At 45.8% G+C, this 27,992-nt stretch overlaps 1 protein-coding gene across 3 annotated transcripts in view; it reads left to right on the forward strand.

Annotated features, from left to right (window-relative positions):
• Positions 1–26,672, forward strand: part of FAM114A1 (family with sequence similarity 114 member A1) — a 56,773-nt gene extending 30,101 nt beyond the window's left edge. Inside the window, exons 6-14 of one of the 3 annotated variants that reach the window (XM_040966470.1) lie at positions 41–175; positions 1,579–1,731; positions 5,821–5,944; positions 12,457–12,548; positions 17,385–17,543; positions 18,377–18,516; positions 20,628–20,700; positions 23,992–24,045; positions 26,006–26,672. In XM_040966470.1, the coding sequence (XP_040822404.1) occupies positions 41–175; positions 1,579–1,731; positions 5,821–5,944; positions 12,457–12,548; positions 17,385–17,543; positions 18,377–18,516; positions 20,628–20,700; positions 23,992–24,045; positions 26,006–26,101 (1,026 nt within the window). In that variant the 3' untranslated portion in view covers positions 26,102–26,672. The remainder of the gene's footprint in view (positions 1–40; positions 176–1,578; positions 1,732–5,820; positions 5,945–12,456; positions 12,549–17,384; positions 17,544–18,376; positions 18,517–20,627; positions 20,701–23,991; positions 24,046–26,005) is intronic. The other 2 variants (XM_040966472.1, XM_040966471.1) reach the window with 2 other exon arrangements.
• Positions 26,673–27,992: the final 1,320 nt, after the last annotated feature.

A 27,992-nucleotide genomic window follows, 5' to 3' on the forward strand; every position in this document is an offset into this window, starting at 1 on the left:
ACGACAAAAATCTCATCTCCTGCAATTGTGTCCCTGGCAGGGTAAGAGCGTCCTGACTGGTGGCCTTGATGCCTTAGAATTCATCGGGAAGAAGACCATGCATGTCCTTGCCGAGAGCGACCCCGGCTTTAAGAGGACCAAGACCCTCATGGAGAGAACCGTTTCCTTGTCACAGGTTGGGTCATGTGCCTTGGCAAGGTTGTCTTTGGGTGTGGTAAAGGGTCCTGTAAAGCACAGGATTTATATTCACACTGCACCAGAGTGGAGAGTGACCATTGAGGAAGGAATGCCGCCAAAGGCCAGCAGCTTTAGGCTCCCTGGTCTTACGTGTGCCAGGCATAGGAGGGAGATGTGCAGGCTCACTCCCCCATCCCAAGAGACAGTAACCTTGAACCCAGACAAGCACACCAGCCCAGTGGCTCAGAACAGTATGGGGTAGGAGGAGGGAGGACCTGTGCGGAGAGTGATGCAGGGCTGAGGCCAAGTCTATTTGGGTTCCAGACTTCCTGCTGGAGTAAATGTGGGCTGTGCAATGAAAGGCGGCAGCCGGGAAAGCATCCAGGCCCAAGGCACCTGAAGGATTAAACCAAAGTCCCAAAGACCAGACCAAGAATGTGAGCTTAATTACTCTGAGGAGCTAGTGCTGAACATATTCTGAGTTTGTATTTATTGATTTTGGGGAGGGGGCAGTTATTGAAGTTCTCTATACATATGTGATTATGTATACACATATACAATGCTTAAGTTAAGATTGCATATAGGGGCCAGCACAGTGGCATGGCAAGTTAATCTTCTGCCTGTGGTTCTGGCATCCCCTATGGATGACAGTTGGCGTCCTGGCAGCTCCACTTCTGATCCAGCTCTCTGCTAATTGCCTGAGAAGGCAGCAGAGGATGCCGCAAGTCCTTGGGCTCCAGTACCGCTTGGGAGACCCAGAAGAAATTTCTGGTTTCTACCTTCAGACCAACTCAGTTCTGGTCATGGTGGCTGGCCACTGGAGAGTGAACTGGTGAATGGAAGATCTTGCTTCCTCTCTGTCTCTCTATAATTCTGTCAAGTAAAATAATGTAACAAGTAATATCAGACCAGCTTACTTCTGTTTTGAATTCTGAGTAGGTATAGAATTCGTGGTTAAGACCATCACAAGAAATTGAATTTTCCAGTGTCCTTGAAGCTTGCTGTCTATAGAACATGGGGACATTGCAGAAAACAGGAATGTTAATCACATACATGGAAAACATTTTGCTGGAAGCCAGTGTTAGGCTTTTGTTGTGTACTGCTTCACAGACTTAGTCCCATGTGTGACATTTTTACTTTGTTTCTGCATAGTATGTAGTGACATGCCAAGATTACATTAAAATGATCAGTAGCACCACTGGAGAAACATTTCTTAGAAATTCTGAGATCACTAAAGCCTCTCCTTCTGAAGGACAAGCTTCAGTCCTACTGCCTGCCCGGTGACCTGGACAGGAAGTGGGGCTCCTTGCATGTTGTGAGCAAACATGATACCTGCCCCGTGACATGGGCAGTAAATGGGTCTCCTTGCGTGTCATGCACAAACATGGTTTGTTTCCACAGATGCTGAGGGAGGCCAAGGAAAAGGAGAAGCAGAGACTGGCACAGCAGCTCACGGTTGAGAGGACCGCCCACTATGGGATGCTGTTTGATGAGTATCAAGGTCTGTCACACCTGGAAGCCCTGGAGATCCTGTCCAACGAGAGCGAAAGCAAGGTGCGTCTGCCGTGATCATGTGAAAAAGCACGTTGCATTATGCATCTGTCAAACAGGAAAGCAGTTGCAGGAAGCCATGAAGAGATCTCGTTGTTAGCATGCTGCAGGCCCCCTCCTCCTGTGTTTTGGTCCCACTTGTGATGCTTTTCTAATCCAGGAGAGATTGCCTCTGCCCAACCAGATAGTGGAAGCCCTCTGCCCTGCCAGGTTATCACATCGTATGTTCCTATTTGTGTTTATTTCCTTTATGATTGCTCTTGAGTCCTCAGTGAAATCCATATAGTCCAAACTGGTCAAGGATAATTTTCACAAGAAACAAAATCATGTCTCTCTTTCGGCTACAAAATGAGCACCTCTTAAAGAGTTTATTTCACTTCTTCACTGGGGAGGGAGCCAGGCAGATGCTAGAACCAGTGACGAAGAAAAGCCGGAGAAGCAGCAGTGTACATGGAGTAAAGTAGTGCTGACTACACGTGCAGCACACAGACCCACTTTCTCCATGGCAGGGAAGGGTGCCCCTCAGCTGAACAAAAGTGGGCTGCATCTATACACAAAAATGATTCAACAACAGGTGTGAGCTTAAAGGTAAAGACACCAATTAAGATGCCCACATTCCACACCTGAATCCCTGGGCTGCAGTCGGGGCACTCTGGCTTCTCCCCTTCATGTTCTGTTAACAGGGACCCTTGCAGGTGGCAACAGTGCCTCCAGGAGAGGGGTTCCTGCCTCCCACGGTGGAGGCCTGGAGAACATTCTCAGCTCCCAGCTTCGGCCTCACCCAACCTGTGATTATGGACATCTGGGAAGTGATGGAGTAGATGGGAACTCTCAGTCTCTTAAATTAATTAACTTTTTAATTAATTAAAATGCATGACCTACCAACAGTGAGCAATTTTGTAAATATGAAATTGTTCCCCTAGACTGAGAATAAGATAATCCAGTAAGGGTGAGCTCTACAAAGTGCAGCTTCCCACCAAAACACATGTTTTCCCTTACCGGGGTTGGGTTTGGCATCAAATGCCACTTGATGGTAGCTATATGGCACATGGTCAACCCTTCTGTCCCCGTGCTGGGCAGCAGAAGGAGCCATAACTCCCAACGACCCCACACAGGCATTCGCTTCAGAAATAACCCACATCCTGCAGTTTGCCCTTGCTGCTCTGTGATGCCTGCTAGGCTGCATGTAGTCAATGCATTTTTGGTTTAGATGACTTGCAGCTTCCCCTGAGTCTATCAGGGGAACCCCACACCAAGGAACAGTCATACTGTCATAATCCCACAGATCAGAAGTTATACATCCACTCAGAAGTTATACATCCAATGTCTACACCAGCCTCCAAGCTGTCCTCTTACCTCCAGCTCTTTCACCTCAAGGTGCACCCGTAAAGTTGTACCCACACCCCCTGCAAACAGCCCCCCTGGTAGCCACCTGTTGGGCATGGGGATACAGGTACAAGTGGCTTGTTCCCACCCTAGGGAGTACACTCCAATTTGTGCCAGCTGTGGAAGGGAAGCTTCAGTGGCCTGAAAAGTTTTGTCAGAGGGCAAGTGTGCTCTGATGGGCACTGCTCTGGGATCCCTGTGGTGTTGCCTGTGTCCCAGACTAAAGGCACCAGTGGATTTTGCCATCTTCCAGGGCCTTACATCTTCCAAACCATGTTAGCATAAGGATAGACATTATAGAGGGAATGCACCCATTTTCAGCACTCTTGTCCAGAAATAATGCATAGTATCCCTACTGACATTCTGTCAGCTGAAGCTCAGGTCCAGGGATGGAAATAGAATTATTATTGTTATTGGTATTGGCCTAGGTTGACTCTAAGATGTCACCAGCCATTGACCCTTTTAAAGAAAAACTCACCATTTTCATTGCCATGATTTGCAGCTACAAATAATAAACAGAAACTTCAAAATGACACCACATGTTCCTATAAGGCAGACTGTCTGCCCTCAGCTGCTGGCCAATGCTTAGCACAGTGCCAAACAGAACCAGGTAGCATCTAACATCCCATGAATGGTTTTTGAGGACCATGTAGTAGTTTATCATTGAAGTAATGATTCAGTGCCCATAGCCTTGGGGCAGTGAAGTGAGCTAGGATGAAGAAACATAAGTGAAGGCTGAAATGAGGATTCTGAGAAGGCCAGGGCGAGGAGGAGGAGAGGCCAGCAGCCATCAGGCAGGGTGCATTTGCTCCCACCTGCTGAACTCTCTAGCTAATGGGTGGGTTAATGGGTTCTGTGATGACAATTTCCTGCCCAGCTTCCTTGCAGAGCCTCTGCACCCATTACATTATGCAGCAATGGTGTCCATTAACAACGATTTAAAAAACGATGTCCTGGCATCTCTAATTCTCTCAGTTGTCCCAGCATGCTCATCTCTTGCCATCATAAATATATAAACATTCCCAAGATGCCTGGGACTCCTCTGCCCACTGCCCCTCCAGACCTAAGACCTGTACACTGGAAATAAAACCCTCCTACTTCACAGCCATCTTCTCTTTCTGATGTGGTATGGTGCTCTGTGCCCTGCGCCATCTAGAAATCCAAATTGATCTCCAGAGGCTGCCTACACAGCTCTACAGCTACTTCATTGTAACTGTTACTTAGTTTTTGAGAGGGAATATTGAGAGAGAAAGAGCTCCCTTCCATTGATTTATTCCTGCAAATGCCTGCAATATCCAGAAGTGAGCCAGGCCAAAGCCAGGAGTTGAGAACTTAATCCAGGTTTCCCATGTAGGTATAGGGACTGCAGTACTTGATTTTATCCCTGCTGCCTCCTAGTGGGTGAATTTGCTGGAGTCAAGAGCTGGAGTTACTTTTGGGCATCATAACCGTTAGGCAAAATGCCAGCCCCCAGCTGTGACACAGGACAGTTTCAAGGTAGAGTTCTGAAGACAGCAGGGATGATATCATCCAAGCATCACCGCCTCTGTGAAGTCTCCCCTGCTTACCCTCTTGCCTCCTCCAGGCGGCAGAGCCCCTCCCTGGTACCCTGTCTGTAACCTCCACCCACATCAGTCATGGCCGTTACTGACTGACACTTCCTGAAGCCGTAAGATCTCAGAGAAGAAACAGATATGACATTAGGTATTTCTGTTTGCTTACCTGTGGACACACCTGTTATGTATATTAATTATGTCATGCATTATTTATTGAGTACTGCTACAAGTGTTTTAAACACATTATTTCATTTAATTCTTCGAGTGCCCCTGTAAGATAGATACAGTTAGTTTCCACTTTACAGATAAAGATGCTGAGGCAGAGATATTAAATGTGTTACTCAAGGTCACATAATTAATAGGTGAGGAGCCCAGTGCGTCTTAGCTGCCGTGACAGAAGAGCTGCCACTGCCATTTCCTTAGCATCCACTATGTGCAGTGGGCTCCATATTCATGATCTCGTTTACCATACAAAGAAATGCAAGGACATGTGGGTCTTGCTGTAAAAGAATGAGAAGACGGAGGCCCCGTGCAAGTTTACCTTGCAGGTTCCTAAAATGGAGATGCGACCTGAAGAAATGGGGGCACAGTACTCTCTTTTGGCAACTGATAAAGTTTATTTCCAGGGTCTCAGTTTTTATACATTTCATGAAACAATGGTTCATACATAAATCAGAATTAGATCATGTCTAAGAACACAGAGACAACAAAGAAGCTAACAAGGCGACTTAGGCAGAGTTATTGAAACAGGGAATAGATAATATTGTCCGTCCTTGATTGACTAGACAGAGCACAGATGTCCACCTATCGTCAAGGAGAGCACGGAAGCACATCCAAGGACTCACTGGGTACAAGAGCACACTGTGGGTGAGAGGCCTTCCACCTTCTCTTTCCTGGAGCCTCTTCTCAACAGGGTCCCACAGGCCTCCACTGTCCCAGTTTTCCTATGGCTGTATTCTGACACCCCAGAGCTCTGGGAGCTCACCCCAAGCTGAACAGTTGGTAAGCAGTAAAGCCAGCATCCAGCCCAGCATCCCCTCCCAAGCTATAGGTCACCTCAGTCAGTTCTGGGAAAACCATGCACAGCTGTATGTCAGTGTCATTCACAGGAAGAAAAGATGACAATTGTGTTGACCTATTTTTTTTTCAGGTTCAATCATTTTTAGCATCACTGGATGGAGAGAAGCTGGAAGTACTGAAAAATGACCTCATTTGCATTAAAGACATTTTTGCAGCCAAAGACTTAGAGAACGAAGAGGCTCCAGAAGAACCAGGTAAAGGCCAATTACAAGTCGGCCAAAAGCATCTGCTGGAGCTCCCGTCAGGGAGGACTGCTAGCAGGAGACATGGCTCTTTGGACAGGCTGGAGTTAACTGAATTCAGGTGCTCCAGGCCTGCAGAACCCCTGTGTACCTGCTGTATGACAGGCAGCAATTCAGGCTGATTTATGACCCTCTCTCACTGGGCAGGCACTGTTATTGTTTCTCTGCCATCCAGGCACATCTCAGACTTGCAATCCATGTGTGTGGTTGGATGAACAAGCACGCTGTACACAGTGTGCTCTTGTGACCACAGTGTGCTGCAGCTTCCGGTTCTTACTCTACATGGAGTTGTTTGGAGTCATGGATATTGATGGTAGGCAAGCCTTGCAAGGGATATAGTGGCGTAATTTTCTCCTAGAGTCAGAGTCAGAGTATCTTGGAAAGTCGTCCACACCCACCTAAACAGTACTGACTGAAATGATCCCCATTTTCCCATCCAGGCACCAGAGCATGACTTTCCAGTGTGGTTATCACTGAGATGACCCAAGTACACTTTCCCCTGATCCTCCAGCCCTGTAGTCTTAAAACCAAAGAGACTGCAGGACCTATTTTCTGAAAAGGAAGGCATCCTTAGCAGGGTCAGGGGAATTTCCTGATAGTTGAATACGCTCACTGATTCCTTCTGTTCACGAGTGGCTGTGGCCTCCCAGAGTGGTGTTACTGAAATGGCGGTTCCTTTAAAAGGTGGGGCCTCATGTCAAGTAATTAGATCATCAGGAGTCCTGCTCAGAAGGGATGAAAGCTGGGGCCCTCAGAGTGGCTGCAGCTCAGGAGAGTGGATGGTGGCCCATTCTCTTTCCTGTGATGCAGCTATGAGGCCCTCACAGAGACTGCACTGAATTCAGTGGAGCTCTGCACGCTTGGACTTGCAGCCTCCAAATCTGTGAACTCAGTAAACCTCATTTTGCCAAGTTTCCAGACTTGACGCAAAGCAGAATGAAGCCCTCACTGTGCACAGGGAGAGTGGTTTCTCACCAATGTTATAGCCAAGCACCACGTGGCAGTTGTTTAGTGGACTTTACACTGCAGCCCGGGCAGCCAGATACAAGGCCAGGGCCATGGGAGAGGTCCCATTGCAAACGCTGGGACTACTTTCATGCTGAATGGCCTTTCGGAAACTAAGGATCTTCCCCAACAATCAACCCCGGGATGGCTGTGGTGAGGTCAGTTAGATTCTGTACAGAATAGGGATTGCCCTGCTTGGCCTGCTGAAGGGCTGACTCAGTGCCAGGAAGCCAGTGAAGTTGCAGTAGAATTGCAGCTGTTACATGTCAGTGTAGAGTGACAGTGCATTGCTGCCCTTCTATCAAAGCTCTGACACCACGCCCAGGGCAAAATCAGTGAGTACACTCAGCAGTTGTCAGCCTAAGGACATGTTATTTGCATCAAAATACAAGAATGATTACACTGAAGCATTGGAATTAAGGTAGATGGCACACTTTTCCCAGGGCAGCACAGGGCATCATATGGCAAGAGATGGTGTGTGTCTGGGTGCACATACACATGTGCTCTCACCTATCTGGTCTCACCCTCCTTCAGTCAAGCCACTAGGATTCCACTATTGACGTTATGTAAATATAATCACCATCCAAAGTGATTTCCTTAGATTCCTACACTCTTTATTGTTTACAGGGATTCAGTTCCAATGCATGAAGCCCTAAGAAACACTCAGGCCATATCTAAACACTCAGGGCCTGTGTAGGCCAAGGTCCAAGAGAGAGTCACCAAGGGTGGGAGTAGTGTTTTTAACATTTCGTATGTTTCTACAACAGTCACACAGGTGACAGCCTTGTCTCTTGATCTCTGATGAAGAAACAGCACTGGACTGCCAGCCAACGAGGCATTTGGCCTTGTAGACTCAGCCCAGGATGGACTGTCAGAGGCTCCTTTCCCAGACTTAGAGCCCAGAGGAGCAGGTTGTTCCTCTCGGTTTTGCATGTGGATCTGAAATGTGGGTGGTGGGGAGAAAGAGATGAATAGATAGAGATCCTCTGTTCACTGGTTTGGTCTCCACATAGCTGTCATGGCCAGGGCCATGCTGTGCTGAAACCAGGAGCCTGGAACTCCATCCAGAGTCTCCTACATAGGTGGTAGGAGCCATCTTCTGCTGCTTCCTTGCAGGCATCAGTAGGGAGCTGCACCAAATTAAGAGCAGAGCAGCTGTGACTGGAACAGGCACTTGTGTGGGATGGCAACTTAACCCAGTTGCACTGCAGTGCTCAGGGCTCCTGATGCCTCTGATGGCGCTTGGCCCTGCTGGGGGGGGGGGGCGGGAGGTGTCACTCAGAAAGGATAAACAAACATCCTCATTGTTCCTAGCATCAGGGAGCATACTGCTGTGAGTGCTTCTTTCAACAATGTTGTATCCTCAGGTGGTGCTGTTCCTTGGAGAAGAAATTTGCTGCCATTCTGTTAACAAGAAAATGTTACTCCTTTGATGTGGCCCAGCCTCAGTGTAGACCTGCTGTAAATTGAGGTTTTGGAGTCTGCTACACGGAAGTGCAAGTGCAGAACAGCATGCTTGAAGAAATGATAAATTCATCTCTGCTTGAGTGGCAAAATCTTGTTATCTCCCATCATATATCCATTTTCCCAAAGAGTATCTCTAGATCATCAAAGCACTATTAATTTTTCATTAACTTAATTTAATAAATAGATATCAATTGGACACCTAATGAAGAACTGGGAGGACAAAATAGAGGCATTGCCATTGGATCAATCCAATTAGGATGCGTTGTTACCACTCCAGGCAGGCCGGGGGATTTCCCAACAGCCTGCAGGACAAATCTTCCCAGTGGAGAATAGAAGCCAGGAGAAAATTCTGGGAGAAACCACAACACTTTTTTCCAACTTCTTTCTTATAAGCACTTATATTCCCAAAAGGCTCTTAAGCAACTAAATAATTTATTGGGTAATCTCAGAAAATGTAATCAACTGCCATTTTTAGATAAGTCTAATATTGAGCTCCTTCATGTTTTCTAATGATTTGCATGTTTGTCTTGCCAGCAGAGTGCAATTTTATCACACTGCCCAGTATCTCTAACTTGATTTATCACGATGACGAAGAGATTTTTTATAAAGGCCATTTCCTCTTGTGATAGTCTTGGGGGAGAACAGACCAGGCATGGTAGTCACAGGTGTTCTTTGTTGCAACCTTCTGGCATCTGGGGTTTTTTTTATCTACTTCCACTTTCCATGGGATTTTGTTTCCTAAAAGTGGCTGCAGTGTGCTTTGTAGAATTCATGCATATTTCAAAGCCAGAGTTTCCCAAGGGCCTAGTGTCCATGTCTGAAGGTGGTGTGAGCATGAATCCTTCGTGTCCAAGGCACCTCTGTGTTTGAAGCCTTCCTTAGGCCATGCATAGGCAGGGCCTTGGTCCTTCCAGCCACTCTTGGAGAGGACATGGGCAGGGCTTCTTGTCTTCATTTGCAAAGGAGGAAGTGGAAGCTGTGGGAGAATTAGGTGTGTAGATGCCCTCCCCCTCCTGCACAGGGCCCTTGGTGCAGGAGCTGGAACAAAACCCGTACCTCCCAAGTGTGGCTCCAAGACTCCTGACCAAACCACTGCCTCACTCAGAGTGAGAAGAGCCAGCGAGCTGGGGGATGAGGCCCACAGGTACTGCTCAGCTGTGTCACTGCCTCTCTTGCCCACCTAGCAAGGTTGGGCCCAAGACCCCTGTGGTTGGATCCAAGACACTGTCTCTAGTGGCAAGTGCATTCTTTTTCATGAAGGCTGTATTCAGATATCACCTCCTTCAGAAAGCCCTCCTGACACACCGTTGAGAACTGAATTAGGTACCAGAGAAGCCCCTCAACTTCTTTGTATTAAAATGATCGGCTTCTTGCAAATTCATCACTGCCGAGAGATGCACAGCCCGGCTCGTGGGGCTCTGCAGCAGCCTCACTGGCTTCCTGGCTGTGGCCAGCCATGCTGCCTGCTGCACTTGGCTCTCACTGTGCTGCCACCCATGGGCTCTTCCTGTGGCCTTGTGGCTCATTGCTGTCCTCTCCCAGGTCATCACTCCCATGTCTCCTTCTCACCTTCCCTCGCATTCTAGTCCATTCATCTGCCATAATGAACTACCAGACACTGTCTGACTTACAAACCGCAGAAACTCATTCCTCACAGCTCTGGAGGCTGAGAAGTACAAAATCAAAGTTCCAGCAGATACTGTGTCTTGTCTAGATTGTTGCTTTCTTACTCATGAATTTGACTCTGTGGCTATGTCCTCACAGGGTGGACACACTTTTTGATAAACACACGGATCCGCTCTCATGACCTACTCCCCCCAAATCCCTACCGACACTTAGAGGTTAAAGTTTTTATGTATGTATGTATTTATTTGTTTATTTAATTGAAAGGCATAACTACAGAGAGATGGAGAGACAGAGATCTTCTATAGCTGGTTTATTACAGATGACCACAACAGACAGGTCTGGGCCAGGCTAACACCAGAAGCTAGAACTCTAATCATATCTCACGTGTAGATGGCAGCAGCCCACACACCCACCCTGCTCTCTCAGATGCAGGAGCAGAGAGCTGTCAGAAGTAGAGGCACCAGGTCTCTAGCCAGTGTTCACATGGGATGTCCACACTGCAGGCAAAGGCGTAATTTGGTTTCAGCACACAGCATCTTCAAGTGAAGATTCCTAAATTCAAGGTGCTTCATCTCTCCTCTTTGGTTTATATTTCTCTAAGAAATTTATCATGTGGTACAGATGTTTTATAAATCTGCTTTTTAAAAATTATTATTGATTGCATTCCTAAGAATACATGGCTCACAAGCTGGAATCAACTGATCTAAACCACATGTTTTGAGCAGAGACCAACAGGCTGGCCCAGCTGTAGCAGCGGGAATGGCTGCTTGACCATTTGTCTGTTGTGTGAAAGCAGCATGAATGAGCCAGTATATTCCTCACTCAGCTTAGTCCCCTAGGAAGCTGCTGCCCTCACATCTGGCATAAGCGAAGGCTATTGTGACTTTGTCATTGGGCAGATGCAAGATGCTTGCACCCTCTCCAAACCTGGCAGTATGCCCATTGTGGATTCTGTTCTCTAGCATTTACCTGTGTGAAACCTTAAAAATGGGACTGTATCAGGGCCTGGCATGATGGCTCAATTGGCTAGTCCTTCCTCAGGATTCGGTACAGGTGCTAGTTTGTGTCTTGGCTGCTCCACTTCCCATCCAGCTCTCTGCTTGTGACCTGGGAAAACAGTAGAGGATGGCCCAAAGGATTGGGACCCTGTACCCACGTAGGAGATCAGGAGGGAGCTCCTGGATGCTGGCTTCAGATTGCCTCAGATCTGGGTCAGCTCCACTCCAGGCATTGTAGCCATTGGGGAGTGAACCAGTGGATGGATGATCTTTTCTTTCTGACTCTCCTTCTTTCTATAAAAATGTCTTTCCAATAAAAATAAATGAATAAATCAGCCTGGCACTGTAGCCTGGCAGCTAAAATCCTCGCCTTGCATGTGCTAGTATCCCATATGGGTGCCAATTCTAATCCTGGCGCCCCTGCTTCCCATCCAGCTCCCTGCTTGTAGCCTAGGAAAGCAGTCGAGGATGGCCCAAAGCCTTGAGACAATGTACCCATGTGGGAGACCAGAAAGAGGAGGCTACAGGTTCCTGGCTTCACATCAGCTGAGCTCTGGCAAGTGAATCAGCAGACAGAAGGTCTTCCTCTCTGTCTCTTTTCTTCTCTGTATATCTGACTTTCCAATAAAAATAAATCTTTTAAAAAGATGAATAAATCTCAGGAAAAAAAAATTGGACTGCCTCACAGACATGAGAGAAACATGATCAGAGATGTCCACCAAATAACACTAAACTGATTTTTGTTTTGTGGTAAACTGTGTTTGGGAGAATATTTCTCACACAATAAATTCATTGTAGTTTGTTGGGTCCTTTATTCATTCGTGGATTTCCCACAAATATTCTTGTTAATAGCAGTGAATGAGATTCCTACTGTTCTGTTCAGGAGCGGCAGAGCCGGTGTGCCCTGGGACAGCTCCCATTGTGAAGGGAAGAAGGTAGGGGGATGTATGTCTCAGAGATGCCTCCTGCTCATTCACACTAGGGCTCCCCCAGAACGTTGGGAGTTGTGCTGAACTGCTCCCCACCTGAAGGATCTGGTACACCCCAGGTATTTCTTCAATCATTTGTTCATTCAACCGTTCTCTTAACAAATCACTGTCAACCACTTATTGCTTAGAACCAGTCCAAAAAAGGCATTTCCTGCCCTTCCCTCATCCTCTTGTACCTGTAACCTTTACCCTCCTCACCTGTAACCTTCTCTGGGACTGACCCATTTGAGCTGCCAGCAGCCAGCAGCAAGCAGCCAGCAGCCAGGCCTGCTGCCTCCCTGCCATGGTCACAGTCAAGGACAGGAGCATCCCTTGTCTGCTCATGGCTGGAGAGTGAACATGGATCTCCCTTCTGATGTCCCATATGCTCCATTTCTAGGTGCAGAAGAAAAGGGAGAAGAATTTGCCAGAATGCTCACAGAGCTCCTTTTTGAATTACACGTGGCAGCCACACCTGACAAACTCAATAAGGTGAGCACATGCAGTTCTGAGAGAGTGTGCGTGCACATTTGTGCACATGTGCCTGCATGCCATGTTCAAGGGTCCCATTGTAAAATCCCGCAGAGCCACCTGAAATAGAAAAGCTGAACCCCATGTGCACAGTGAAGGGAAGGAAGTTTGGGGTTGGTTATTAACATTCAGGGGGCATTGTGATGCCATGAGGTGGGAGAACATGCTCACCCGGGACCTGAGGCACACATTTGTGTTGCTTTGCAGTTAATTACCTGGTGTACTTGAGCCTCTTACCCACTGCAGGTCAGGCAGCAGAGCAGTGAACAGCTTCAAGACCAGGAAAGAGGAGGATGGGGAAACACTGCAGGGTATGTGTGTTCCTGTTGCAGCCGCTCCCCCACTAAGGAGTAGCTCCAGGGCCAGGCAACATGAGGCCCACCAGCTAGCTGGCTGGACCCCATGACCTCTGCCACCTGCAGTGCCTCTGCTGTGTCTTAAGAACATCCCAGGTCTACTAGCCCCTGCTAATCACACGCAGTGTTTCATTACTTGAGAAGCCACCGACCATTAACTACTGAAAACCCTGTGGCATTTTCCCATTCCTCCCTCCCCGCTCCCACCCCCATCTCCCTTTGCCCTCGTTCCTTTCTGGAACACTGGTGCACCTAGACCCTCACTTATCAACATGGACAAGGAAAAGGCAGAATGAGACAGTGAGGTGGTGGGATGAATAATTTCCTTATCTCTTTTTTTAATTTAATTTTTTTTTAATTTTAATAATCTTAGTTGATTAGGGTACAAAGGGCCAAGGGCTACAGGGTGAAAGTGGGTAATATCATTGTTTCCACACTAATATAATCATTTTGCCCTGTATCTGGGGTTAGGGGAGTAACAAAGGGAAAAGCCCCACCCAACCTCCCACCCATCCCCGATCCCCGACATAAGGCACACTCCAAGGGTCCTACTCAAACAGTTTTGATAGTTCAGCAGTTCTGGATTACTGCCAATCTTACCGTCCCATCCACAATGAAACCTATTCAGAGTCCACTGGCTGACAGTCTCTTGATGGTTGGGGTTCCAAGATCAGCAGTTCAGTTGGAGAGATGTCCAAAGAAACATCATCTGAGATGATCTCAGATCTGATTCTTGCGTGAGTGTGCTAGTACAGACTCCAACACCATTTGTCACACCAATCAGTTTATGCACATGCTGGTCATTGCAACTGCTGGGTCCGTTCGATTTCCAGCCCCATCTTCCTCGTGAACCAACGAGTATTGTAGTCCAGCTCGATTCTACCCACTTCATACTTGGTCCTCACGCAAACCAGTTGGAGTTGCAGCCTAGTTGGGGCGACTCCCCCAAACCCCTACCAGTTCTGCCCCCTACCCTGGTTCCCATGCTTGCCAGTATGTACCGCAGGCTTGTCCAGTCTGTCCCACATCCCATTTAGCTCTTGCACACATCAACGGACATTGAAGTCTAGTTCAACCCAACCAACCTATTATCCAGCCCATACACCTACTGGCAGGTGCCTTTCTGTGTAGCCACCCCTGCCCCTATCCTGGTTTTCGTGCTGTCCAGTGAGGGTGGTAACCCTGAGGGAGGTGCCCACTATTTCCCAACTAGGCCATACCCACTCCCAGATTATGCAGTCTCCAGGTGGTTTTGGCATTTGACTTGACAGAATTAGCTCTGCCAGCTAATGCTGTGGCTAAGCCTAAACACCCCTCAACCCACTCTAATTTTTACTTGCACCAGTCGGAACAGTCAGCTCACCATGAGGCCCACAGGTGGTATAGCCCTGCCTAGTTTGAACTGCCCCCATCCCAATTCACGCTTTCCAATGGAAGTAATTACTGATTCTGGCATGTCAATGACTTGAACACAGTGGGAAATTATCTCATTCATCTCCCTGCAGCACCTGCCACCACTGCTTATGGAGGGGGTGGGCAGTGGGACCCCAAGGTTGCATGGGCTTGTTTACCTGGTCAGGATAAATGTTAGTTCCTAAAGGGACTGTTGTGTTGGTTTTTCTCTTCCCCAAATCTGTTTGGCAATAGCTTGGCATTCTATACTCTGATGTGTTAAAGTTTGATGCCCATACTTTAAGGGGAGAAAGCATGGCAGTGTAACCCCGGAAGATACCATTACTTGGGCCAACAGCTTAAACAGCTGTGATAAAATTGGACAAACCTGCTTCTTCTACATTTAGAAAAAAAATAGCAGCAGATAGGCATAATGGTTTCTGCTGCTTTAACTTAGCTATGACTTGCAAGGCCACGGATTGCTTAAACAGCGCTCATGTAGAGTTAAACTCAGTCACAGGGCAGGTGACCAGCCTGTTGGTTAAGTTCGCCCTGTCCCTCAGTGGGAAATGCCAGGATGCCACCTTCTTGCCAGCACAGACCCTGGGAGGCATCAGTGATGGCACAAGTGATTGGGTTCCTGCCACCCATGAGGGAAACCCGGTTGGAGCACCCAGCTCTGGCCACTGCCGGTGTTTGGGGACTAAACCAGTGAATGGGACTGTGCTCTTTCTCTGTCCCTTTGCCTCTCAAATACATAAGCTAATAAAATCAGTGTTTTAACCCCACCACAGAGCAGCTGCAGGTCTTTCCAGAGCTTTCCTCTCACCTCTGTGATGTTAAAAGACTTCTGTGAGGCCAGAAGAGCAGAGCCATCTCATCTCCCCAGCTTACTATGTGATTAGGCTTATAAAACAGTATGAGCTTCCTGGGGCCCATCAGATGAAATTGCTTTAGCCATGGCCTTGGCTAAATTTCCAACCTGTGTAGAAAAAAAGGGTTGTTATTCTTTGATAGTGGATCATGAAAAGTGAGAAATATACTACAGATCTTCCAGTGTGACCATTGCTTTTGTTATCCCAGTACCATTTTTAAGTGCTTCTTTAGAAGTGCTAGAGCAGGCATTTGGCTTAGCAATTGAGACATCACTTGGGATACCCATGTTGCATAGCAGAGGACCTAGATTCAAGCCCTTGCTCAGTTTCCAATTCCTGCTTCCTGCTAATGGGTACCCTGGGGGAAAGCCAGTGATGACTCAAGCAGTTGGGTCCCCTGGCGCCCACCTGGGAGACCTGAATTCCCAGTGTCAGCCTGCCAACCCTCTGTCGTTAGCATTTCAGGGAATGAGGTAGCACCTGAGAGCGCTGTAAGAGGCTGTCTCTCTGCCGCATAAGTAAACCAGTTTTTTGAGTTGCATTGTGTGTGTGTTTTTTTTTTTAATTTATTAACTTTTACTGAAAGGCAGATTTGGGCCCAGCGCCATGGTCTAGTGGCTGAAGTCCTCGCCTTGAACGTGCCAGTTTCCCATATGGTCACCGGTTCTAACCCCGGCAGCTCTACTTCCCATCCAGCTCTCTACTTGTGGCCTGGGAAGCAGTTGAGGACGGCCCAATGCCTTGGGATCCTGCATCCTTGTGGCAGACCTGGAAGAGGTTCCTGGCTCCTGGCTTCAGATTGGCACGGCACTGGCCGTTGTGGTCACTTGGGGAATGAATCATCGGACAGAAGATCTTCCTTTCTGTCTCTCCTTTTCTCTGTATATCTGACTTTGTAATGAAAATAAAATAAATCTTTAAAAAAAAAAAGAAAGATTTACAGAGAGATTTACAGAGAGAAAGAGATACAGAAAGATCTTCCATCCGCTAGTTCTCTCCCCAGGTGGCTACAACAGCTAGAGCTGACCTGATCCAAAGCCAAGCAGCTTCTTCTGGGTCTCCCACACGGGTGCAGGGTCTCAAGGCTTTGGACCATTCTCTGCTGCTTTCCCAGGTCTCAAGCAGGGAGCTGGATGGGAAGTGGAACAGCCAAGACATGAACTGGCACCTATATGGGATCCCAACACATGCAAGGTGAGGATTTAGCCACTAGGCCATTCATTGTACCAGACCCTCAAGTAAATTAGATTGTTAAAGATTTATTTATTTGTGTTGAAAGAGCTACACAGAGAGAGGGAGAAACAGACAGAGGGTATGATTTGTTTTCCATTCACTAGTTTACTGCCCAGATCTCCACAGTCGCTGACATTGGACCAGGCCAAAGCCAGGAGCCAGTATCCACTGGGTCTCCCATGTGAGTTTCAGGTGACCAAGTGCTTGGGCCACCTTTTGTTGTTTTTCCAAGGCCATGAGCAGGGAGCTGAATTGGAAGTGGAATAGCCAGGAAATGAACTGGCACCATATGGGATATCAGCATTGCAAGTGGAAGTTTTTCCCACTTCATCACACCACTAGCCAATAATGTTTTGGCATCTGCAGCCTCTGCTGTGTTCTCACCAGACATTTTTTTCTCTTCTGTCCCCTTTCATACTTTATTTGTTTACCAGAAAACAATGATATGGCTATCTTTTAAGAAGATAAAGGAAGGCCCCTTCACTTCTTAAAAATGTTTATTTTCATCTACTTGAAAGGCAGAATGAGAGGGAGAGAGAGAAGAAAATCTTCCACTTACTGTTTCACTCTCCAAATGCCTGTAACAGCCAGAGCTGGGCCAGGGTAGAGAAGCCAGGAGGCTGGAACTCCATCCCAGTCTCCCATTGAGTGGCAGAACCCAAGTGCTTAGGTGCTTAGGTTACCATCCAAGGACGTGTGAGCAGAAGGCTGGATTGGAAGCAGAGATGCACAGAGTTGGGGCCAGCACTCTTGTAAGGTATGTTGGTGTCCCACACAACAGCTTCGTGTGTTGTGCCAGAACCCCCACACTAACCCCCATTCCTTTTTAAACATACAGGACCCACTCTAGACACAAAGAGCGGCTTAAGTCTAGTGGGGTAGGAATCCATTGGGCTGCCTATTTGCATAGTAAGTACATTTTTGATTGGGCACCTCTGTAGGCCATGAAGAAAGCTCATGACTGGGTGGAGGAGGAACAGACCATGGTGTCAGTAGATGTGGCCCAAGAGTCAGAGCAGGAAATGAAGAAGGAAGACAAGGAGGATAATCCTGGAAGCTCTCAGGACAAACAGGAAGAGAAGAGAACCAAAAACATAGAGGTGAGTCTGTTCTAGATTGTCCCGTTTATCTAAGTGAGAAGATAGTGTTTTCTTTTCCATTTGTATCCTGTGCAACATTATAGAATATACATAGGAATCAAATAAACATAAAATTTCTCTGTGCCAGTAGCAGTCCTGGCTTTGCATAGATTTTTTGTTTTGTTTTGTTTTGTTTGTTTGTTTGCTTTCCTCCATAGTCTTACCATTATAATTTCAAGAAGAAAAAATCTTTAACACCATGGTCAACTGACCTTTTCAGTAAAACTGTTATATGTAAATGTGTTCATATAAAATGTCTTTATGTCTCATAGCTAATGGAGTAAATGATGAAAACTTTCTTTTAAAAAAAATCATTGCTGTACTAGTAGTTTATAGTTCAATAAATTTCTATGTGCATAATTTAAATCTTGTCAATGTTCAGAAAAGGAGTGTAAAGGGCAGGTCTTTGGCCTAGTAGTTTTCTAAAATATCTCTTAGATACCCAAGTCCTAAGTTGGAGTTCCTGGGTTTGAGTTCTGGATTTCATTCTCAATTCCAGCTTCCTGCTAATATGCACTCATATTCAGGTGCATGGCTTAAGTACTTGGAAGTGATGGCTTAAGTACTTGAAAGTGGTCTTGCTCTACCCCTGTGAACCCAGGAGCACTTCATTTCATGGCAGCATTCCACTTAGGGAAATCTGAAGTGCACCAATCACCTCCAGGGAAACCTTTTCCTATCATGATTGATGGTTGTTTAGGAGTCTTGTATCATTTTTTGTATGTCACAAAGCTTTAAAAAAAAAATAGCGTTGGTTCAGCAAATGATTTCTTACTTGTACTTATTTATTCCAGGAAGTATACATGTTATCCATTGAAAGTCTGGCAGAAGTTACTGCACGCTGCATTGAGCAGCTTCATAAAGTAGCAGAATTAATTCTTCATGGACAAGAAGAAGAAAAATCAGCTCAGGAGCAAGCCAAAGTTCTGATAAAGTAACTCTTCCTTTATCATTTGAATTTCTATTTTTCCAATTCAGATATATACAGATATATATGTATGTATGTATGCGTGTCACTCAGCTATTACACATGCATATATACCCTCAACAAATAGCAGTTCAGGTTTCCAGGTAACTCATTCATTTGTTCTTTAGTCACCTTAAGCAATGCAGGCTCCCTTAAGAAATGCATTATGTTAACAAAAAAGCAGTTAAGAAGACATCCTAGGAATTATTTATGAAGAAATTTAAGGGAAGAGACACTGAATCATTTAGAGCTAAGAAATGTTTATTTTAGTAGATTGAAATCTTAGAAGTAGAGAACTTGGAGCATAATTATCATTTCAATGCTAGGCTGTAACTTCTCAGCTAGCTTGGCAAGCATGGCCCAGCAAACTGCCCTGTACCTAAGGACTTTGACCACGCAGACATGCTCTGACCTCAGGGGTAGATAGAAGGTCTCTAATGCAGGCCGGTTCACAGAGGATGGTGTGTGTGCTAGTGTAACTTACGTATCATGTCTTCAATGAATGGTAGCTATTTTGTTAGCTTGTTTAATGAAATAAAAATGTTTGTGTGTGAACCAAAAAAAGCACCCTGAAAATATATGGGGACATATGCGCTTCCTGGTACTAATGTTCCCTTTACCAGCTAACCAGTCTGCTTACCTCTGCATTGGCATTGTGGGCTGGGGAGCAGATTTTTAGTTGAAAGATCTTCCAAAAGGTCAGTATCAATATGTTTGTCTGGGGACATTTACTTCATTTTGTAACACTTCGTCTTGTCTAGATTTTTATCTAAACATGTAAAAATCGAAGAAGTTATAAGAAATACATACTTCCCACTATTCCTATAAGGAATATGTATTTACATCAGTGTAGAAAATGAGGAAAAAAGGACAAAGTAGGAAAAACAAAATTTTGAGGACAACATTTCAGTACTATTTCATCTTTGCAGTACTGGTTTGGAAGGGAAGGGCTCGAGTTCAAAAGTTCCCCAGGACTGACAGGACCCTCCCTTTAGCTCCTCTCTGGTTCCTAGCCCTGATGATGCCAGGATTACCAAGCTGCAGCAAGCCCTTGTGTCTCTGTATTGTAAGTTCTATTCCACTCACCTGCCCTAGGTGCAGAGTGACTCCGTGCTGTCTCCGGTCTGGCTGTTAATCCTTTCCACAGACAAGTTGTGGGTGGTTGAGTGAATTTAGATCTGTACAAAGGAGTTAGATAGGGCATGTGTTTGGTAAAACCTACCTCTGCTGACCTCACTAGATCTTTTAACATATAATGTTCCTAATGGGTTGTTGTTTTATAAGAGCATTTTAGTCACTATTCATAGAAGTCACATAAAATTAACATTATGAGAAAGAATACTCACATTGTTAGGAAATTAGATTTGCTCTTCATTTCTGTCATCATTGTAATTTTGGATGACATTGTTTTGGTTTAATATTCATGTTCATGTTGCATATTTTCTTGGAGTAAAGTCCTAGATATGGGTTAACTAAAGTAAACTTGGAATTTTGAGGTATCTTAAAAAATATTCTCCAGGATCTTTGAGACATCTAATAAAAATATGATCAAAATATTAAGAGATATCAGAGTTTAATCCTACCTCTACAATTTATTACTGCGTGTCCAAAGCAGGCTAGTTAATAACTTCCTTAAAGTTTCTTTGTTTATGTAAAATGAGTGCAGTAATAGAACTTGTAAGGTCTTTATGAGGATTAAATAAGCATACAGAAGTATATAACGTAGGGCCTTGGCAAATGTTTATTATTATTTTACAATGACCAAAAGACTAGGGACCAGCCACCTGTCAAGGCTTTGCACCCGCTGTCAACGCTGAGCTCAAGCCTCGTATTCCTCTGCATGTACTTCTGAAGAGATGTCAGGTGAGTCAGGTGACTCTCTTTTCCTAAAGGCTGGAGAGAGGCTCAGGTTTAGATTGCACTGGCTGAATCCTGGAATGTTGTTGAGGAGAGCAGTGGGAGTGCACGTTTCTGTAGCACACCTGCTCACTGCATCCTGTTCTTTGTCATGAAATACTGAGTGCAAACAGTAAAACATTGTACATCACTGCAAACCTCTTTTTTCCATCTCATTTCAGGTTAACTACTGCAATGTGCAAAGAAGTGGCCTCTTTATCAAAGAAGTTTACCAATTCCTTAACCACTGTTGGGGTAAGATTACAATCTTGGTCCCTGTGTCGCCTGGTTTAAGGAAGGTGGGGACAGCGGGGGTAGCATGGAAAAGTACAGGATGCAGCACCATTCCTGACAGCTCCAATACCGTGATGAGTGCCAAGGTCAGGCCAGGGGCCCTCTCTCTCATGACCAGCAGTGTGGGGCTGTCCTCTGATGGGTCCCAGCTCGAGTCTGCCATCTCAGACATACAGGATAGCATGTGAGTATTTGAACCTCTGTGAGTTCTGTTGTCTTTGTTGTTAAAAAGGCAATTGTCAAGTCAAAGTTCTTCTCATCACTTAATGTCAGCAAAGTGTCTGACTCAAGCATCTCCATTGGGGCAGCTAGGGCTGGAAGGAAGATTGGGACTCTGTGGTTCTGATGGAGTCTCAGGAGGTGGCAGAAGGGTGAGTCTCCTGATCCAAGGTCCGCTTTTTATGCAGCGGGACTTCAGCAACTGGGTGCGCACTTGACAGGGAGACTTCAGAAGGCTCATGGAAAAAGGCATGCTAGAAAAAAGCCATGAGTAGATTCCAAAATAATTTTTGTACCAAAAGAAAAATGCCTTTTGAAATTCCATTTCTCCATCAACCTTTTTGTTTGTTTTGTTTAAAAGACAGAGAGACCTTCCCTCTGTTGGTTCACTCCCCAGAATGCCTACAGAAGCCACATCTGGGCCACCAGGAGCCAAGAGCCCAGAACTCAGTTCAGGTCTCTTCATGTGCAGATGACAAGGACCCTAGTCCTGCAGTATCAAGAAGCTGGATTAGAAGCAGTGTAGACCGGACTTACACCCGCCTAGTGTGGGATGCCGGCATCTCAAACCGAGCTGTAACCACCACACCCAGTATTTACCCTGCACGGACTTGTTGAAGTCCTCTTGCATGCAGAACATCAGGAACACACACATTACCTGGTAAAAGACAAAGCCTGCAATGCCATCTGCCAGCAGTGGTACACAGGAGATCTTGTGCTGATCTTGTCCTCTGGTAAAATATTGACATCAAGGCCTCTTTTCTGTTCTCAGAAACAGTCATTACTCATAGCTTGAAGTTAATGAGTGTGTATCGTTCTCCAGACTCTATTTAAATTGCTACACATCTCATTGATTCTGAAAACCAATATCATTTTATTGCCTGCATTTTGATTATATTCTAGGGGTTTATTGATAATCAAATAAACATGAAAGCAAATACCATTGTGGATTTTCCTGTTACTTATTAAAATGACTGTGTTTTTAAAAGAGCTTTTCCCCAAGACTCCATTATGGTTTCACCAGTACAACAGCACTCCACCCCCTCTTCTTTTCCCCTCACTACCCCCAGCAGAGTCATGTCAATGACAGTGGGCTGTTCTGGAATGATATGTTTAATGTAAATGCTTTTTTCTTTTTTTTTTTTTTTTTTACCACAGACTCTTCTAGGTATAACAGGGGAACTGATCTGTTAAAATTACCCTTTTGTCCCCAGGCCCTTAAATGGGTCATTGTCCAAGAATAGGGTCCACACTGTACGTAGAGAGATGTTTGATTGATAGCCCAATAGCAGAGACAAGGATAACGATGCTGATACCAGCTCCCACTTCTCGACCAGCTGCTTTATGCCAGGCCCTTTGCTTCCTGTTTCGTCAGACTCTGGCTCTACAGGCCTAGTTTGCAAATGTAAGAATGTTTCAGAGGTGAGCATTGAGCCTAGCACGCCACTGGGATGCTGGTTAAGCTGTCCGCAGCATGAAGAACCTGGATTTGATACCCAGCTCTAGTTTCTAGCTCCAGCTTCCTGCTAAAATAGACCCTGGGAGGCAGCAGATGATGGCTGAGGTAATTTGATTTCTGCCACCCACGTGGGCAATCTTAATTCAGTTCCAGCTTTAGCCCAGCCTGGCCCTGGCCAGGTTGCAGGCATTTGGGAAAGAAGCCAGCAGATAGGAGTGGGAGTGTTTTCTCTCCCCTTCCCTCTTCTGCTGCACAAATAAAGATTTATTTATTTTTATTGGAAAGATGGATATACAGAGAGGAGGAGAGACAGAGAAGAAGATCTTCCATCCGATGGCTCATTCCCCAAGTGGCTGCAACAGCTGGAGCTGAGCCAATCCGAAGCCAGAAACGAGGAGCCTTCCTGGTCTCCCACGCAAGTGCAGGGTCTCAAGGCTTTGGGCCGTCCTTGACTGCTTTCCCAGGCCACAAGCAGGGAGCTGGATGGGAAGCGGGGCTGCCGGGATTAGAACCAGTGCCCATATGGGATCCCAGTGTGTTCAAGGAGAGGATCTTAATCACTGTGCTCCCATGCCATGCCCACAAATATATTTTTTAAATATACAAATCATGGGATCCTACCTCAAACTTAGAGTAGAAAAACAAAACAGTAAGAAGTTTTTTGTTTTAAGAAAAGATTTGTTTTATTTTTATTGGAAAGTCAGATGTACAGAGAAGAGGAAAGATCTTCTGTCCGCTGATTCACTCGCCATACAGCTGCAACAGCCAGAGCTGAGCTGATCCGAAGCCAGGAGCCCAGAGTTTTTTCCATGTCTCCCACATGGGTTCAGGATCCCAGGCTTGGGGCCATCCTTGACTGACTTCCCAGGCCACAAGCAGGGATCTGGATGGGAAGAGGGGCTGCCGGGATTAGAACCAGCACCCATATGGGATCCTGGCGCTTGCAAGGCAAGGACTTCAGCTGCTAGACTACCGCACCGGGCAAAGAAAGAATGTTTTAACGTTGCTGTTCATCTGGAGGATGCTCTGTAACCAAGAACCCAAGTGTATATTTAAAAGAAGAAGAAGGAAAGAAAACTAATACTAATACCGGACCAGGGTAGGGACTAGGGTGAGAGAGTGAAGGGCTTAGCTCACTTGCAAAATTTGAAAGGGTCCAAAAAAAGGAAGAATAAAAAGCAGAAAGCTAGTGACGTTTTTAACACAATACTTTTAAAAATAAAATTGCGAAACTATCATGATAAAATATTAACATTTTAAGAATTTAAGAGTCCAACTGTGTTTACTTGGTAAAATTCAGCATCACTCACCTCCCTCCACTATCAGGTCTGAGTCTGAGCTCCTAGCAGTGTGACCTTTCGCAAGTCACTTGGTGTTCCTCTTCACTGCTTTTTCATCTTCAAGTTGGAGTTGTCACAGTCTCTGCCTTAGTGAGATGACGTGGGTGACACGCCAGGTGGGATGCTTGGTCTCCAGTAAGCTTGCCACACCTCCTCGGTCGATGTATTTACTCCAAAGTGGATGCCTTGGCGAATGTGCATCTAATCTGTCGATTTCCTCCTATTGACCCACAGAGTGACAAGAAGGCGGAGGTCCTGAACCCCATGATCAATAGTGTCTTGTTGGAGGTAAGTGGCTCCCAGAGAGAGAGAGAGAGAGAGAATGAGTAAAGGCACCTAGAATCAAAGCAGGTGTTCGCACTACTTTTTCTCTGCCTTTCTGACAGGCTTTCTGTGTTATTTCCATTCTAAAGCCCATCGCCAACATTCTGTTTTCTTTTTAAGCACATTTGTGCAGCTCAACCAGCTGTAAACCTACCAGTGAGGCAACAGGGCCTAATTTTCAGGAATTCTGAAGCTTGCACATTAGTTGGGTTGCCATTGCCTTTCTGTGGAAGCAGATATCCACCTCTAAGTCTGACCTTTAGTACTGTGAGAGTCCACCATAATGAGGCAGTGCTGCTGCTCAGTCGTGATTTTCGGAAAGCAGGGCGTGGCACAGTGGGTAAGGAAACCCTTGGTTTGGCTGGGCCTATGCTGCAGGCTAGCAGCCAGGGCACGTGGGAAGTGTCATGCTTGCTTGCTCAGTGATAGTGACTAGGGTCCTGTGACCACTCACCAAGGATGCGGCAGCATCCCTCGCACAGGTAGGACACTGCCTCAGTACAGCTGCAGCTGTGCCACAAAGAACTATATAAGACAGAAGAACAAGGCTTGGGAAGATATGCTTCTCATTCATTTGTCACACTCTGGTGTTTGAGCTGGAGTTAGCATCTCCCATGAGGGATCACACTAAGAAATTGGCATATCGACATCCCACCTAAAGCACCCAGCTCCTGCCACAAGACATCAATAAGCCAAGTTGACCATGAGAATGTAAATATGGCAGTTTCTTGCTTTTTGAAGTGGCTGTCAGGGACAGAGTCTAAACCTCAGGTTGGATACTGATATATTTATAGTGATGTTTTTGGGAATTGTGCCTTCCTGTTAAGAACAATTACCAAGCTACAAAAATAGCAAAGTGGTGACACCAAGGATGATTGTTTAGGATGGAACCACACTGGTGTGGAGTTGACCAGAAGACAGTAACTCTAGTAGCTGGTTCTGCAGGGACAGACCCAGCGGTTAGATTATACCTGAGAAATTTGTCCCCAACCACCCAGGAGGCAAAAGCAGCTGAATTTACCTTGTTAGTCATAACAAAGATAAGCATATGTTTCTTTATTTTTCCCATGGGAAGTGGTTTTCTGTTTTAGTTGAAAAGGCAGAGTGGTCTTCCATCCACTGGCTCACTCCCCAAATGGCCACAGTGGCCAGAGCTGAGCAGATCTAAAGCCAAGAACCAGAAGCTTTTTTCTGGGTCTCCCATGTGGGCACAGGGTCCCCTGGCTTTGGGCCATCCCTCACTGCCTTCCCGCAGCATAAGCAGGGAACTGAATTGGAAGTAGAACAGCCAGGGCACAAACCAGCATCCATACAGAATGGTGGTGCCTCAGGTGAAGGATTAGCTTGCTAATCTACAACAGCAGCCTCAGGTTGCCTAACATTTAAGTAGGTTCCCAATAGTGTTTGTGAGTTCACTGCAGAATCTGACTAGGAGCAAATATGTAAACCAAGAAACTAACAGGCCAAGGGGGGCGGGAGGTGACAGTGTTCAAGGAGTTTCCATGAATCATTGCACAAGAATCCAGTTAGCTTTGTGTGTGCTATCCTTGTTCATTTGTCTGTAGGTGAGGATGATCTGCCTGCCTTCCTGCTGTGCTTTTTGTTTCAGTTCAGTGCAGTAGAGCTGATCTGGGGAAAGGGGAGGTAACACTGACATACTGGGTCACAAATATGCACACACGGATCTACCTCCAACTCCATGGGAATGGCTGGCCTCTTTGGAGTGTGTTTCTCTGTTAGTATAGATGGAGACTTGGCCACATGCCATCCAAAAGGCTGGATTGGCATTCACTTGAAATACCAACATTTCAAGCACAGTAGATCCAATACTGCAGGATTTACCAGGGAGTATTGTCAGGTGGGAGAGCCTGGCAAGCCTGAACTTGGAAAATAACCCTGCGGTTTCTTGTCTCCCTGTCCCCAGGGCTGCAACAGCACCACGTACATCCAGGATGCCTTCCAGTTGCTGCTGCCAGTCCTGCAAGTGTCCCACCTCCAGACCAGCTGTACACGGGCATAGCTGGGACCTTGCCAGAGCCCAGCTGAGGAGAGGAAATGGTAGGCCGCATTGCCTCCCTGTGTGTGCCATCTAAGGGATGCTCTGCATCCCAGCCTCAGAAGGCCGAGTGAGGACACTACAAGCAGCTCTGCACAGATGGGAGCGAGAGGACCAGGATAAAGAGCATCATCGTCTCTTAGTGCCTATGCTTGTTGATGAGTAATTGTATTTTCTTGATGTTAATTTAAACTTATGTGGCTTACATGGACATTTTTTAAATCTGATATTCGTTCACAAACATTCCTATCCATTTTCCTAGTCAAGCATGCTCTATCTGGAAATTGATGGGCATACTTGAAATTTCTAGAATTCTTTAAATTTCTGCATTTCCATGTCCCATTCTTACGGTATGTGAAATTAAGTCTAATACTGAACTTTGTCTTATTACCCAAATGCCATGGGCAAAAATAACACTACTTACAGATTTTATCTCTTATAGCGAAAGAGGAGCCAAGATATCTATAGTCATTTCTTGCTGTAACAAGCTTTATTGAGTACCTTCTGTATGCTCACAATAAAGAAACATGATTTTGAGGCAGGTGTCTTGGCATAACAGGCTAAGCAATTGCTTTAAACAATTGCATCCCATATTAGAGTGCTTATTTGAGTCCTAGCGACTCTAGACTCTATTTCCTATCCAGTTCCCTATTAATTTGCCTGGAAAGCAGCAGAAGATGATACTTGAGTCCCTGCCGCCCTGATGGAGTGCCTGGCTCCTGGCTTCAGTCAGATGCAGCCACAGATGTTGCGGCCATTTGGGGAATGACCCAGTAGATGGAAGATCTTTCTCTCTGTCTCATTCCCTGTACCTCTCAAATAAATACATCTTTTTATTAAAAAGAAAGATGGCTTCACCCCAGTAAAGACAGATTTCTGAAGAACGCTTTACAAAACCAATTGGTCCTTCCTATCCTTTAAATATCCTTTATATAAAGTCTCACCTTCCACCTTTTTATGCAAAATTTTAAATATGAGGCGAAGATATGCATGAATGGGGAGACTTGGAAATACTTAGTTTCAGATTGATCTCTCGTGGTCATAAGCACATGATGGCACAGTGACGAAGCTTGGAAGGATTCACCAAGAGCGCTCAGGGTGCTTCAGCGTGGGGACTGCAGGTACGTGTTTACAAATCTGCACAACTCGTGGTCGCTGATGGCAAAGGCCTTCGTCACCTCTGCTGTGTGGATTGACCAGCTGGCACAGTGAGTCGCAGGAGGCTGTGCAGGTATCCCAGCCACTTTGAGGAGTGCCCTTCCCCAGCTCCCACAGTCTTTGCAGGCTTCTGTGGATGCCCCACTGTTACAAGCCTACAGACACTGTGGCATGAAGGCTTGCCTGGTGTTCCATCTCAAGGGCAAATGATGTCTGTGGTTTTGCAAGGGTCTGTATTTCTCACTCACATTGGTTTTATTCTCCTGCAAAGCCAACTCTCTTTGCTGCATTCAGGCATAAGTAGGGATATTTTAATACCAGGCACTTTCTTGTTAGCATGTGAGTGTCTCCTGGAACAAATAGGAAGCATTGGAACAGTTTATAATGTGGAAAGAGAAGATGGTCAGAGGATTCAATTAAAGATTTATGTGGGTCTCCATTTTTAATTGTCTGAAATGTTTCTGTTGTTAAGACTGAAGAATAGTTAGCTGATAAGAATTTTATAAAAATTTTATTCACATATTTTAGACTTTGCATAGAGTAAAAAGAAAGAATGTACATTTTGGATTTAGTCATATCCTTTTTTTTTATATCAAGTGGATTTAAAAGTAAACTTACAGAAGAGAAACAAATATTTTCAAAGAGAATAGGTCCCAGTGTTCCACATTAATTCTAACGGCATTCATCTCATGCATAT

Source organism: Ochotona curzoniae, unplaced genomic scaffold (genome assembly GCF_017591425.1).
Source record: "Ochotona curzoniae isolate NIBS_2020 unplaced genomic scaffold, NIBS_Ocur_1.0 scaffold_4505, whole genome shotgun sequence".
Classification (NCBI taxonomy): domain Eukaryota; kingdom Metazoa; phylum Chordata; class Mammalia; order Lagomorpha; family Ochotonidae; genus Ochotona; species Ochotona curzoniae.